Raw genomic sequence first — 16,000 nt, 5'->3', positions numbered from 1 at the left:
ACAACATTACAGAATACGATGTAGAGTTTGTTAAGAATAAGAAAATAAATCATACTGTTTGAATATGTGTGTGTGTGTTGGTATGCTCTGCTATATATAAAATAATAAAATTACCTATCTCAATGAACATGAAGTAAGTTGCCCAATTTAATAGAGAAAGTTTCTGTTTTCAACTCTTTATGTTGAATCAGTGGAACATATTTCTACACACAGGTTTGAGGTGCCAATATATGTAACAATCTAGAGCCACCTGTTCATTTGTATGTAGTTTGAAAAGCTTTCTTTCTTCTCATAGGCAAAGTTCCTTCTGGTTTGGTTAGAGCTATAATTCCATGAAGTAAGGGGGATTGTTCATGTGAGGCTTACTAAAATCAAGCCTTGAAGGATATGTTGCTCAATCTTAAAATGAATCTTAGTACCATTGGCATAAATGGGACTTAAGTGTAACTAACAATCATGTATACTAGCACCCTCTTCTCCCACTTAAAACTTTATGTGTTCAATATAGTAGTAAAATCCCATGTCATGAAAATATCCACAAGTCCAAAATGTTAAAACATTGAACATGTATAAACTACCCAATATATTGTAGATGGGAATTTCTGCTCCTTAATATTTACCTGGAAAGTAAAGTATTATTCACTACTTCAGTACCTATGACTGTAATCATAATTCATTACAAGTGAAAAAAGTCCTTTCACTAGCTCCACGTCTAAGTGCTGGTGCCAATCTCACCAGCTTTTCCATTAAGCTGGTTGCAAGAAAACCTTTACTCATAATCCTAGGTGCTACAATGGCACAACACAGATTAATATGATTAGGCTTGTGTTATAGGGTCCATCTACTTCAAAATATAATAAGGGCAGAAACCTGTTTAATTTTTTTTCTTTGCTAAAAGCTTCCTAATGAACAAATAAAAATGCATAGGAAGGCTTATTCTTCACATTAATCACAAGGCTTAGTCTAAAATGCATGTTTCAAGACCATCTTTGGCATCTGTAACTTGAGGCAACTGAGGATCTTTCTAGCTTTAAATGCCCTCATTTACTCACACTGCCAGTTTCTTCCTCCAATCCTTAAGGTTCCACTACAGCCTGCTTTTTATTTGTGAAGAAGTCTTAGGAGAGGCACCAGAGTATGTACTAGTGTTGAAAACTTCCCCCATCGCTTTTCCACTGCAACAAATCTCAAACAAGCCATTTTGGGAAACTTGGGACTTCCAGGAAAAATGGTGGTTAGAAATTAACTGAGTTGCTCAATTTGATCTATTATCTTAAAATATAACATGGGACAAGAATAGAATCACCTAAGGGAGAAGGGGGGAAAATCAGTATAAGGGTTGATAAAAAGTTCTGACTACCTTGAATGAATCCAAGGGTGTGTCTGCCAAAGGCAGTTGTACACAAGGTTAGTGCTTAGAAGAAGAAATTCCTAAATTTTGCTTTTAATTGTAATAGTAGAAATTGTTACTAATACTATATCATATAATATGCATATTTGGTTTTAGTGATGAATATGAAGAGGATGGATTTTGTCAGCCATACAGAGGAATTGCATGTGCAAGGTTTATTTTAAACCGAACCATTTATATGGAGTCTCTGCATATGCAAGGTGAAATAGAAAATCAGATTACTGGTAGGTAAAGAATTTTGCTTTGTTCTATTTTCAGCTAGAGTGTCGTCATTTTTTGACCTTACCGTAGGGGTGAGCAACTTGAGGCCCTCCAGATGGTTTTGCCTACAACTCCCATGATCTCACAACAGTGAATATGCTGGCTAGGGTTGTTGGGAATTGTAGGCCAGAACATCTCGAGGACCAAACGTTGCCCACCCTTGAACAGTATAGTAAGCTCACTCTAGATTTAATCGTTTTATATACACTTAATTTTACTTTTACATGTTTATTTCAGTTATTCAGAAGAAAAAGAACTGGTTTTGGGTTTGCAAATTTTGAAAAATCTACCAAGAAAATGAATTTTGCGCTTTAAAAAGATATAACACAAGAATAATTTTGTGTACAGAGAAAATTGGTGGTTCTTAAGTTCCATTGAAACCAGTGTGACAAATTTGTTTTGAATAATATCGGCTCCAAAAACAGGGCCTTCAGTGCAATTATCTTGCTTTTCGGGAAACATGTCTTCTTTCTAGGCCAATGTTCTATTAAAGCTGTGCTGTATAATTTGGGATCTACCAAGCCAAATTCAACCTTTGAGATGTGATCCACAAACCATGTTTTCTGCCTTCTAGGTGCTTAACAACTCTCCTGTTGTTGCAGCAACACAAGACATAAAAAAAATAGAAGAGTATCTCTGATTGGCAGCATAAGTGATGGCAGGTCACAGGCTTGCCAAAGTTTGATTTGAAAAAGTGGACATTGAAAAAGAAAGTACTGTTCTTCTCACCAAGACATTTACTTCCTATTGTGTCTTTCTTTGGAAGTGGTGCTGCAATTGTTACAGTATGTTGTATTAGGGTATTAGGGTGCTGCAATTGTTACAGTATATTGAATTTGCCACTCCACATCACATTGTCTAAACTCCTTTGGTGTGTTTATATTACAGCTGCCTTCACTATGATTGGAACCTCCAGTCATCTATCTGATAAATGTTCCCAGTTTGCTATTCCTTCCCTGTGCCATTACGCTTTCCCATATTGTGATGAGACTTCTTCAGTTGCAAAACCACGGGACCTCTGCCGCGATGAGTGTGAAATTCTGGAAAATGTTCTCTGCCAAACCGAGTATATCTTTGCAAGATCCAACCCTATGATTCTGATGCGCTTAAAGCTACCTAATTGTGAAGATCTACCACAGCCTGACAGTCCTGAGGCTATAAACTGTATCCGCATTGGCATCCCTATGGCAGATCCAATCAATAAGAGTAAGTGACCATTGTAGACTTGATGTCTTGCATATGAAATATCGAATCCATCAAAACATTTTTTCTGAAGCCCGTAAACCTCAAGAAGAATTGTAACGTGCTTTGTAAACTCAGTTTTCAGATTACTAGCCTGGTAGGAAGACCAGCTTATTATTTCAAAATCCATCTTCCAATACAGTTACCCATTTGTCTAGATTTTATATGCAATGGTATATTTACAATAATGCCTTTTAATTTTAAATTAGCAATTATTATTTGAACTATTATCTGTAATATTCCTATACCCATTAACATATAGTACTCTAAAGCCTTTCTCATTAAAATACCTACTATCTGCTCCATTAAAGTAAATGATACTAATAGTAAGTAAAAACTTTTTAAAGGATCAAACGTTGCTGTGAAGTGCTTGTGTGCTATATTAGTAGACCTACCTCCAGACACTGAGTCAAGTTCATGTTAGATCACAGACTGATTAGAGTGAACATAATATCAAATGCCTTCATTTCCAAGATAGCTCAATAACAATTGGGCCTCCCAATTTCTCTTTACTTTTATGCCAAAATAAGGATTCATTTCAGGGTTACCAGGGCAGGTTGAAGTTCTTATATGTATTTTATTTGTAAAATATTTGGAATAAAGGTTTTTCTGTGACAGAAACGTAACCATTAAACTCTCTTGAAGAATATGAACGTATAGTAAGCCCAGCATTATCACCTCTGCAAACTGGGAACCTGAATTAGATTTTAGCACATAAGCCAGCAGAAACACACTATGCCTCATTGAAGATACATTTCATTTGTTTATACCTGTCAGTCACCTGTGTGCACAGTACTGTTCTGATTTCACCATAGTCAACTGCTGCCTTCTTTTACAGATCACAAATGTTATAACAGCACAGGAGCAGACTACCGAGGGACCATGAGTGTCACAAAATCTGGTCGACAGTGCCAGCCGTGGAATTCCCAATATCCACACACACACACATTCACTGCTCTCAGATATCCAGAGCTAAATGGGGGCCATTCCTACTGCCGCAATCCAGGGAATCAGAAGGAGGCTCCATGGTGCTTCACTCTAGATGAAAACTTTAAATCGGAACTCTGTGACATTCCAGCTTGTGGTAAATACAGAATTCTTGCATTTTGAAAAGAAAATAGGGAAATTGTTTTATTGTGATTAAGGACATAAGAAGATAAATTCTGGATCAGACCAAGGATCCATCTCGTCTAGCATTCTGTTGACACACTGGCCAACCGGCTGTAATGGGAAGCCCACAAGCAGGACATGATGCAACAGCACCCTCCTGGGCTTGTTCCCTGGCACCTGGTATACATAGATGTACTGCCTCTGGTATTGGAGGCAGCATATAGCCAATAGGACTAGTAACCATTGAAAACCTCATATTTTCATGCCATCCAAATCCATTACTACATCTTTGAGTAGCAAATTTCATAGTTTAACTAAGCATTGTGAGAAGAAGAACTTCCTTTTATCTGTCCTGAATCTCCCACCAACCAGCTTCATGAGATGACTCTGGGTTTTAGTACTATAAGAGAGGGAAATGTTTCCCTATCCACTTTCTCCACAGCACACATAATTATTACACCTTTACCATGTCTCCCCTCACTCACGTTTTTCTATGCTAAATAGTCTCAGATGTTGTAACCTTTTCTCATAGAGGAGTTGTAGCTTTAGACCAAGGGCCAAATTACACATTATATTAGTCACATGTTTAAACAAGTGTGCTTAATTTACCAGGTGGCTTTTATTATGGAGGAAAAAGGCAGCTGTTGGGCCTAGGTCCAGACTAGAGATGTGAAGGCCTGGGAAAAAATGGAAAAATTCCGGGGGGAAATCGTTTAACCCCCCCCTTTTTTCCAAAGCCTTTTTTGTTTTGTTTTTTCAAAAAAATGAAGAAAAAAATGGATTATGAGAAGTTTTATTTTAGTGTGATGAATAAAATGTTTAAGACAAGGTGTTCAGATATTTACTTCTCCAAATGATTTCTAAAAACTATGTACAGTATTAGATTATTACAATTTCTGTGCACCGAGGACAAGCAAGTCCTAGGTTGCAAATTGAGACTACAACTCTCAAATGCAAGAGCAAGATGCATTTCTGCCTCTAGGGGGCACTGCCACTGAAGCAGAGACTGAAACTGATAGTGGTAGCTATAAGCTCAGAAAACTAGTCTGATTAAATTTCATGGATATTCATTGTTCCCCCCTTTTTCTCAGTTCTTTTTATGGGAATGGGAGCTTTATGTCTGCTTGTCACTGTGGAGGACTAGCAGAGACATAAATAATTTTCTTTGTTATTAATGTTGATGGTTTCCTCTGTTGTTGTTTTAAATTATTTTTTGCCTGCTCCTCATAAACTGGCAAAACCAAGAGGTTCCTTGCAGTTCAGGTGTTCCTAACATAACAGTTCAGGAGCTTGTAGCTCCATTTGTTACCAAAAAGGTAAAAAAAGAAAATTCAGTTTGTAATAATTGTTTGAATACACTGTACTTTTAATATACCAAATGTAATAATTTTATGTCAAACCAACTTGGACATAATTACATTTTATGTTTCTAAAGTAACAAAGTGACTTTCAATCTGTAAAAAGTGCTAATATTGCATTATTTCAATTTTTCTGAAAATTTCTGTTTTTCCCCGAAAATCCCCTGGGAAAAAAGTTTTTTCCCCATGGCTTCAAAATTTCCGGAAATTTTACATCCCTAGTCCAGACCCTGCTCTTGGCCCAGATTGGGGCAACACAATGGTTTTCTGCTGAAAATTTTCTTCCTACTTGATGTTATTTTCCTCTGAAGCTGCCTCTTGTCATAAGCAGCACTTTCAGGGACAAAAAACAGTCAGGTGGGAAAGATTTTAAGCAGAAAACTGGCATGGGTCTCCAATCTGGATCTGACAAAACATCTTTGTAATTTTTAGTAGTTGTAATTATATTCACTTTCTTTAGTTGCCAATAAACTGCATTAAAATCGCCTCTTGTAACTCACAAACTAGTCCCCCCATCTGCTGTAGTAATATCTACATCTTAATGCCAGTGTCCCAGCAATTCTATGGCGCATAAGCCTGATCTTCTTTATCAGCTTTTCTAGCTCTCTAAAAATTAAATACAAACCAGGCCTGCATCTTCTTTTGTTGAAAAAACTGGATAAGTATGGTTCTTCTTCAGATTGCAGGATATTTAAATTAATAGTCATATTATTTGGCATTTTGAAAAGTGTTCAATGCTACTGAAGTGTGAAATGTTCACAATTCACATCTCAGGGCTGTAGTGTTACATTTTGTTTTTTGAAGTGTAAAACACTCAGAATTAAGGACATGCTGCATTGGGAAACTACTTAATTGACATCCTTTTAAAGCTAACAAGGCTTTATGGTGTTAGGAACAGCTTTAGAGAAATGATAATCCCACTTAATTGGTGATGAATTGTACATGTGGAATTAGCCCTGAGGCCTCCATGTAGATTTCATTCTAGGATTAGGAGCTGCTCTTGTAATATCATTGGGTACTCTTTTTGAATGCATTTTACTATTGCATCTGCCAGAATGAAAATACATTCAAAATACAGAACAATAATTAAACTGCAAGACTGCATAGAGATAACAGCCAAATCTTTTGTAAAAAATATAGTGGGGAAGAATCCTGTTTAATGAAATCTGCAGGAATCTTCAGGATAAAGGGTAGCAATAAATCTGAGCCCGATTGAATGCTGGAGATTTCAGAGGCACAATGGAAGGAATAATTGTAAGTGTATGGTCCTACTTTTTATTTAGATGTAGCACCAGTAGTGATAGTAAATAAGTAGTAATAGTGTTTCCAGTACTCACTTCTGTTTCTGCCCTAAGGATGGGCAGAAACTTGTAAAGGGAGGAGAGTAACACTATATTCTATTGATATGACAGTTTTGGTCTCCTCATGTAGGCCCAAGAAGTTCTGAAATAAATGTGACTTTACCAGCTGAGGTACTATCAGTCTTTTCTCTTCCTAACCATAATCAGCTCCTACCTGCCACCTTCTGATGTGAAGGAATGTAAAATAATGGAAAGGGCGAGGAACAGGAAATAGGAAACCTATATGGATTCAGTTTTGACTAATGAGCACATGTCTAGACATAGAAATATATACAGACATAGATATACAAATATATACAGTGGGGCTGTTCAGACAACACACTACGCCATGGTTAGGCCTCTAATCCTTTTGCAGCAAATGGTTAGTGAGCATGCTTAAACTGGCTTATGCAGCCACCATGGTTAGGAATGGTTCACACAACACGCTAAGCCATAATGTTTAGCTCTAAATTATTAACTACTGTGACTTAGCATGTCATCTGAGCAGCCTTCCCCACCTGATGCCCCCCAAATGGTTTGGATTACAACTCCCATCATCTCTGACAATTAGCCATTCTGGCTGGGGCTGATGAGAAGTTGTAGGGCAAAATATCTGGAGAGCAACAGATTTTGGGGAAGGCTGTTCTAAAGACTGATTGGCAATGTGCCCAGTTAAGACATTATGTTCCTGGTCCAACAAACAATCATTTCTTGGAGTGGGACATTTATTGGTTTGTTAAGTTATACCTATGACTTCTGATCCAGGATTCTGCTTTAAGTGTTCCCTACAAATTGTGGTTTGCAGTCCTGATTTGTAGGGAGCACTTACATCAGGGTTTCTAGGTTCAGATGACATGGCAAGTTGCGGTTAGCAAACCAGGAAGCCAAACCTGGTTCCTCTAGTATCAGAGGAAGTATGTCTCCTAATGCCAGTTGCTAGGGAACATGAGCTGGAAGGCGCTGTTACGCTCATGTCCTGCTTACGGGTTTCCCATAGGCATCTAGGCCACTGTGAGCACAGAATACTGGAACAGATAAGCCTTTGGGTGGATCAAGAATGGCTCTTTTTACGGTCTTATAAATTCATGAGAGAAGAGTGGAGGGGGGGAGCATTCATTCTCAGTGCTCATTACCGCTCTAGCAAAGCATTCTTTGTTGCACTGAGAACATTACATTTGAACTGGGCCAAAAGGTATAGAAAATGGTGTTCTACAACATATTCTCCTAAACTTTTTTGAAACCTTCCATCCCACAACCTACAATTTCTCCACAGAATAAGGTCACCACAGCACTTAAAGTTGCCAAATATTTTTACATGATATCGGGCTGCTCCAAAAGGATGATTGCAGCCTCAAATATGACAGGGCAGGATAAAGGGGAATATTAAATACAGCTGCCAACTCAAATTTTGAAAGCTTTTAAAAGACATACTACTTTTAACTTTGTTATTAGAAGAGAGGCGAAAAGAGGTGAAACACGTTACAAGTTTTGCTGCCAAAAATCCAAAAGCCTGTGTTCTTTTTTCATCTGTACATTTACGTCAGGTGGTTGTAACACTTCTGCTTTTTCTCATCTCTTTCATCACTTTGTTACATGTGGTTTCCTTGATTTCGTAGTTCATGTCTTCTCTTCCCACTTGTCTGTCTTTATGTGTCAAGATGTCTTAGGCTAATGTTCAAGCTCCCACTAGCTTCTTTTGGCAGGGCTTGAGTTGGCCAAAATGCTGTATGGTATCCCCCTCTCTTTTGGCAGCATGCCCTACTGGCCAGCATTTACATGGCTGCTTTAAGAGAGAGTGCTGGGTGCTGATAGAGATCAGCAACCTAGAAGTGATGTGTAATCCCCAGGAAGTTAAGCCTTGGAGAAAAATGGGGAAGGCAGTTACCTTGCTCTCTAATATTGGCATAATTGTTAAGATAACTCAAGAATGATCTTCAGCGTTTTATGAACAGGAATAGATACATTTGTTTTGAGTGAGCAATCATGGTCCCAGTATTGGGGTGAAGGATTCTATACACCCCACCCTCCAAACTCTGAAGTGGTTACCCCATGCACTAAAAGAACAAGCCACAGCAGGCCTCAGGCTTGCATGCGCCTCTCCTTCACTTTCTGTAGCATTGCCATGAGGCAGAAATCAGAATCTTCAGTGTACCATCTTCATTAACTATGGTTTGCAGTTGCATTGCTTCAACAAACCATTGTTAAGATTAACCACAGTTTGTCCAGGATCAGATGTCACAACGAGCTACGGTTAGTGTAAAATGGCAGCAAAACCTTCAGAATTCTTCCTTGTGACCATGCTGGGGGGAGTGAGGGGAAGTATGAGGTTTACTGTATTTTGTTCTCATAATACTAAACTATGGTTTAGCATTATATCTGCATGAGGCCAAATGGATGGCATAAGAAGTGAAGTCCAGCTAAATGGAGGTGAGGAACCTGTGGCCGTATGGATGTTCCTGGGATACAGTTTTCCATCATCCCTGACTATTGGTCATGCTGGCTTGGGCTGATGAGTGTTGAAGCTCAACAACATCTGGTTGGCCACAGGTACTCCATCCCTGAAAGAGATGAATCGGAGAAACCAAAAATTAAGAGTTGTATTTTTGTCCATATAGCCTCGTGTGGCGCAGAGTGGTAAAGCAGCAGTTTCTGCAGCTGAAACTCTCCCCACGGCCTGAGTTCGATCCCAGTGGAAGCTGGTTTCAGGCAGCCGGCTCGGGTCGACTCAGCCTTCCATCCTCCCGAGGTCGGTAAAATGAGTACCCAGTTAGCTGGGGGAAAGGTAATAATAGCCGGGGAAGGCAACGGCAAACCACTCCGCTATAAGGCCTGCCAAGAAAACGTCAGTGAAAGCTGGCGTCCCTTCAAGAGTCAGTAATGACTCAGTGCTTGCACTAGAGGAGGATTTTTGTCCATACCTGAAGAAGCACAATTAGGAATATTAAAAGAAATTACAGAGCTAGCTTGCATTTGGATTTAAGAAAGGAAAGAGTTCATGGAGTGTCAGAGTAAGACAATGCAGAGCCACATACCTTCAAGGTCCTAAACAACACTATCTATTGGCTCTCTATACTATTATACATTATCTGTATAACTTTTACCTAAAAGATATAGAAAATATTCCACTCAATTTGGTTTGGCCAAGGTATTGCATGTCTGTCTGGCCTCCCAAATTTGTTGGCAACTTCCCAGTACAATGAAAAAGTCTCAGCCAAATTTTGTGTGGAAAGGATTAATAGGCACTTGCTATTGATGGGATATGCCACTGGCACTGCAAATGGGTATTATTGTAATATTACTTATTTAAACCCACTCTCTGCATGGAAAAGGATTGGGGGGGGTTTATTATTATTTTCCCCCTCTAGTAAGGGACTTTTGAACTGCAAAACTACCCATCTGCCAAAAGACAGTATTAGAAAAACAATTAACTCTGCATTTAGTGTTCATGGGTCCTTTTTTCTCTTGATGTCTAATCTCTCTCATTGCAGGGCAACCACAGCCAGTTTAGGTGGATTTATACCTTTTTGCCAGCGTATCTCAATTCTAACTCAACTACTGTCAAGTTTTTGCTACAAAAACATCCTACAAGCCCCCTGGCATGTGTCAGGTCTTTCAGAGATACATGAAATCCAACACTAATGTGAAGTTAATTATTTGTTGGAGATTTTAAAAGCACTCCACAAAGTTCACTTCATACCCTGTAGCTATTGCATAAATTAATATATAATCATATGGAAACTTTTTTAGGTCGTGTTTCCCAAATAGTATCTGTGGCTACCCACCCGGAAGCCCAAAATGCATCCAACCGAACTGAACTCAAAGTTAATAACACACTGCTATCTAGTTGGTATACAGCCCATGTACTATTGCTGGTTATCAAGAAATACAACAAAGAGCAGGAACAGTTAATGCAAAAGGCGAAATCTGATTCAGAACTATGAGTTCCATATGTTTTTATTATGTGTACAAGAATACATTCTTTGTGTGTGATTTTATGCTTTTCTCCCTGTTGTTCCCCACTTACCCACCCCTTTTCCTGAATTAGACACAAAGGACTCCAAGGAAAAGAACAAAATGGAAATCCTCTATATATTGGTGCCAAGTGTTACAATTCCCTTGGCTATTGCCTTACTGTTTTTCTTCATCTGTATTTGCCGGAACAACCAGAAGTCTTCCTCCCCTCCAGTACAAAGACAACCTAAGCATGTCAGAGGGCAGAATGTAGAAATGTCTATGCTAAATGCATACAAACCAAAGGTACTGCAGGTGATGTCTACTTCATATGCCAATGTCACATAAGAGTAACATACTTAGTTACAAATGAGACGTTTTCATTTTGCTTTCAGTTCAAAGATCCTTTGATATTTTGGTCCCTTCCATCTTGTTGGTTCTATTGTTTTCCTAATTAAACTAACTGGCTGCATTTCACAATTGTATGGAAATCATTGTAATGCTCTCTATTAAATTAATAAATTACCCAAATGTTTCTTTAAATATGGAATCATACTGAGTTTGGATATATGTTTATTAATTCAATGTTTTTAAAAAACCTGTCCAGTTTTATCCAGGAAGTGTAGGTATTTATTTATTGCATTCTTATACTCACTTACCTGGGAGTGGGTCCTATTGAATTCAGTGGGGCTTACTTTTGAGTAGGCATGTATAGGATTGCACTGTTAAGCTGCCAAATATTAAGCACACTTACTAGGGAGTAATCCCTAGTTCAGGGCATTTTTTACATGTTTACGATTGTACTATTAAGTATATTGCAAAATATCATAAATTGGCTCCATTCTTGTCATTCATCTAATAGAAGCAACTGATAGAAATGGAGTGTCCCTGCTGAATTTCCTTTGTACTTGGTTTATTTTGGCGTGGTGCCTCATATGTGTTTTACACTTCTTTGCATTTTGCACACTAATGTATGACAAATACCTGTCAAACAAAAACTAAGCAGATTTATAACTGCTTGACTCAAAATGAACCCCCTTCCTGCCAAAACTTTGACTTCATTTTCTTTCATAGTTTTCCACTAAGTTGGTTAAAACAGACAACCCTGCATGAGGTCAGACAGAGGTCATTTCACTTTCATTACTAAAATATAATTTACAATATGCCAGACCTAAACAAGTTTTAGCCTAAAGGATTTGTATAATATAAACCATCTGTTTCTCAACAATACAGCTAATTTCCTGCCATCACTGCACAGTCAACTGGCTGCTTAAATGCCTCTGTGATATATTAATTCACACAGTATTTATCTAAAATTTGTAAATGATCAGGAAAATTAGAATTCAGTTCTGAGTGTCACTTTAAAATTATAATAAAAGCACACTGGTTCCACCCTGCATTTTTTTTTTTTGAGGGGTTGCTTGCCATACTCCTTTAGTAAAATTGGAGTGTTTAATTGTCTGGACCAGAGTAACAGCAATCCCCAAGTAAAGCACCATTTTATTTCCTAAGGTTCCTGTACATTCAGCTGCGCTGTCAATTACTCTTATATGGAAATGTGTGCATTCACATGGGTTACAGTGTTGTTCTTCCTAATCCTATATATAAAGTGAAGGTGACATATTATACAGAGAGTGGCCTTTTTTTGAGAAACACTGTTCTTCCATTCTTCCAGTTGCCTTCTGATATGTGTTGTCTTCTGTCTAACAGAGCAAAGCTAAAGAACTGCCTCTTTCTGCTGTCCGTTTTATGGAAGAGTTGGGTGAATGTGCTTTTGGCAAAATCTACAAGGGACATCTTTATCTACCAGGCATGGACCATGCTCAGCTGGTTGCAATAAAAACTCTTAAGGACTGCAACAATCCACAACAGTGGGCAGAGTTCCAGCAAGAAGCTTCTTTGATGGCAGAGTTGCATCATCCCAACATTGTTTGCCTTCTTGGGGTTGTGACTCAAGAGCAACCTGTCTGCATGCTTTTTGAGTACATGAATCAAGGAGACCTCCATGAATTTCTTATTATGCGATCACCACATTCAGATGTTGGTTGTAGCAGTGATGAGGATGGCACTGTAAAATCCAGCTTAGATCATGGGGATTTCTTGCACATAACAGTCCAGATTGCAGCAGGGATGGAATATTTATCAAGCCATTTTTTTGTCCATAAGGATTTGGCTGCTCGCAATATTTTAATCGGAGAACAGCTCCACGTGAAGATTTCTGATCTGGGATTGTCAAGAGAAATATACTCAGCAGATTATTTCCGAGTTCAAAATAAATCCCTCTTGCCCATTCGTTGGATGCCCCCAGAGGCAATTTTGTATGGTAAATTCTCTTCTGATTCAGACATCTGGTCCTTTGGCGTTGTCCTGTGGGAGATTTTCAGCTTTGGTCTTCAGCCCTATTATGGATTTAGTAACCAAGAAGTCATAGAAATGGTTAGGAAACGGCAACTTTTACCATGTTCTGAAGACTGCCCTCCCAGAATATACAGCTTGATGACAGAATGCTGGCATGAGCTACCATCTCGGAGACCAAGATTTAAAGATATCCATGTCAGGCTGCGCTCTTGGGAGGGGCTGTCAAGTCACACTAGTTCTACTACACCTTCCGGTGGAAATGCTACCACTCAAACAACTTCTCTGAGTGCAAGCCCAGTTAGCAACCTAAGTAACCCTAGATACCCTAACTACATGTTCCCAACCCAGGGTATACCACAAGGCCAAATTGCTGGATTTATTGGCCCACCAATACCTCAAAATCAAAGATTTATTCCTATTAATGGATATCCAATTCCTCCTGGATATGCTGCTTTTCCAGCTGCCCACTACCAGCCTGCAGGCCCACCAAGGGTAATTCAACACTGTCCTCCACCAAAGAGCCGTTCACCAAGCAGTGCAAGTGGATCAACCAGCACCGGTCATGTGACTAGCTTGCCATCTTCAGGATCCAATCAGGATGCAAATATTCCTTTGCTCTCTCATATGTCAATGCCAAATCATCCAAGTGGGATAAGTATAACCGTTTTTGGAAACAAAACTCAAAAACCCTACAAAATTGACTCCAAACAGGTGTCTTTATTAGGGGATTCCAATATTCATGGACATAATGAGACTGTAATTTCAGCAGAGATGTAAATAAATAAGCCCTTTGTAAATAAAACTATTTACAATATGGACTAGAATGTTTTAGAGGAGATTTATATTCAAATATTTTATTGGAGATTCTTCTGGCTGTATAAAGAGATATTTGCAATAAGTATCTTCTGTGAAGTTTATTTGTGTGTAACAGGATAAAGAGTTGCCAAGCAGATGTTTTTTTAAAAAAATGTAGCTAACACTCAACATTGTGGGTGTACACCTATTTTGCAGATATTAAGGGGGGAAATAATTGTGTGATTATTATTTTTTAAAGAAACTTAACTGTGACATTTTATTTAATCACAGTTCTTTAATCACAGCAACTTCTGTCTGAACAACCTTATTCTTCTGAACACTTATTTTAATATTTGTCATTTTTATGAATGAATGTGGGATGGTGGCCAAATGTTTAGAACAATTAATTGTATTCCTGTAGAATGGAAGTTTCACTCTTAGTTGGTCTTGTGTGATATGGGAGCATCTCAAAACAAGGCATACACAAATACCTGATCCATTAAGCTAGGATGAAGCCAAACACAGTGTCAAATTTCCTTTATCCCATTCTGAAGGCACATATTGGGCATTGACGTGACTGTGGGGGTTTGCTTTTTTCTCTAACTACATCCACATAATCAGGAACAAAGTGGGTATGCAATATCAACTTAAAATGAGAGAGATGTTTGTATCCTCTTTTTTTTTTTTTTAGAGAAAATGTTGTATTCTGTTTTGACCTTTGATAGGTAGATAAATTATTTTAACTAAACTGTTTCTATCTAGTGATAAGTGTAAGTTCATGCATAAACTCAAAATGCATAATTTTCTGTTAAAGCATAACACAATAGCAGGCAGTACTACAACCAAGAGACACTTAGAATCCAAGAACCATTGTGGAAATACATATAATAAATGAGTGAATATTTTGTATTTCTTGACTTTATATCTGTAGTTGCAATAGACTTTTGTAACCCTTTGTTGCTATGCAACCCTTTAAAGAAAACTTTAAATTCTAATTTTATAATAAATGGACAATCAGTTTTCCCAAGAATATTTATTATTTCAGTAAAATAAATAGCTTTTGTAGTATTAACCCTGAAACAGGAAATCTACATTCCATCAGATGTACACAACAATTTTCTAGAAATTGTCTATGATAACTTTTGTATGTCATTTCAAATAATGTGAATTAGAATTAACTTTTTACTAGAAAATATGGCATTTGTATTACTGAAATTTATTCAGGTATAATCAATCTGGATTATTTTGAAACCACTGTAATGTTTGAAAAAATACTGTGTAAATTGCAACTGCTCATACTTTTTTTATTATAATAGATTTTCTATGGATTATACACACACAATCTTTCAAACACTTGACAGTATTTTTTTCAATATCTTTTGCACAACATTGTTTTTGTTTTGTATAGCAGAATTGAAAAAATAGATCCTGCTTTTTATTTCTTGGTCTGTTTCTTTTCTTTTCTTTTACTAGATGGGGATGGCTTGAAAATATATCATGATATTCAGTCACTGTTTTGATATATATATCGTTGTTTTCAGTGCATGCATTTAATTACTGTATTACTTTATTGTTCTGCTCGTTAAGGCTGTTGCACTAAGGTAAGCATGGAAATATAATAACACAGGCTGTTTTATACAGAAGCTAAGTGCATTTTTGTAATTCAGATTTTAGAGTGATATTAAACACTGATTATTATATGCTGCTGGTTATTAAAACATGGTTTTAAAATAATACACACATTTTATGGATCATGATATAAATATACTGATAATCTCAAATGGATTTAAAAAAAACACATCCAGATAATCTTCCTCACACATATCAGTCAATTGAGACTACTGTGCACTGATTAGAGGAATGTATAGATTCTTGAAACACCTCTCATTTCAGATGTTTGAGAAAGGCTATTAAAATGACAGAGCTAATGGAATGAAACATTTTATAATCACTATTAATCGTTATAGATGAAGGTTACCTGGATTGGCACCAAGTAACCCCCACCCCCTGCAAAGTGACCTCTGGTGAGCTTCTCCAGCATCTGTGGACTTCTTTAGTAAATGTGGTAGTGACAGGCAGCAGCAGCAGAGTTATGGCCTGTGTCAAGTGACTGACCCAGCCACCATTATAGTTATCTACAATGTCCTGAAGTAGCATCATTCAAGGGCATAATG

The 16,000-nt window shown here is 37.7% G+C and overlaps 1 protein-coding gene across 2 annotated transcripts in view; it reads left to right on the top strand.

Annotated features, from left to right (window-relative positions):
* Positions 1-15,544, top strand: part of ROR1 (receptor tyrosine kinase like orphan receptor 1) — a 211,648-nt gene extending 196,104 nt beyond the window's left edge. For both annotated transcript variants that reach the window (XM_063137992.1, XM_063138001.1), the window contains exons 5-9: positions 1,508-1,635; positions 2,561-2,878; positions 3,753-3,998; positions 10,768-10,979; positions 12,384-15,544. In XM_063137992.1, the coding sequence (XP_062994062.1) occupies positions 1,508-1,635; positions 2,561-2,878; positions 3,753-3,998; positions 10,768-10,979; positions 12,384-13,808 (2,329 nt within the window). In that variant the 3' untranslated portion in view covers positions 13,809-15,544. The remainder of the gene's footprint in view (positions 1-1,507; positions 1,636-2,560; positions 2,879-3,752; positions 3,999-10,767; positions 10,980-12,383) is intronic.
* Positions 15,545-16,000: the final 456 nt, after the last annotated feature.

The sequence above is a fragment of the Elgaria multicarinata genome, chromosome 1 (assembly GCF_023053635.1).
Source record: "Elgaria multicarinata webbii isolate HBS135686 ecotype San Diego chromosome 1, rElgMul1.1.pri, whole genome shotgun sequence".
NCBI classification, from domain to species: domain Eukaryota; kingdom Metazoa; phylum Chordata; class Lepidosauria; order Squamata; family Anguidae; genus Elgaria; species Elgaria multicarinata.
This window is presented reverse-complemented; position numbering and strand designations above follow the sequence as displayed.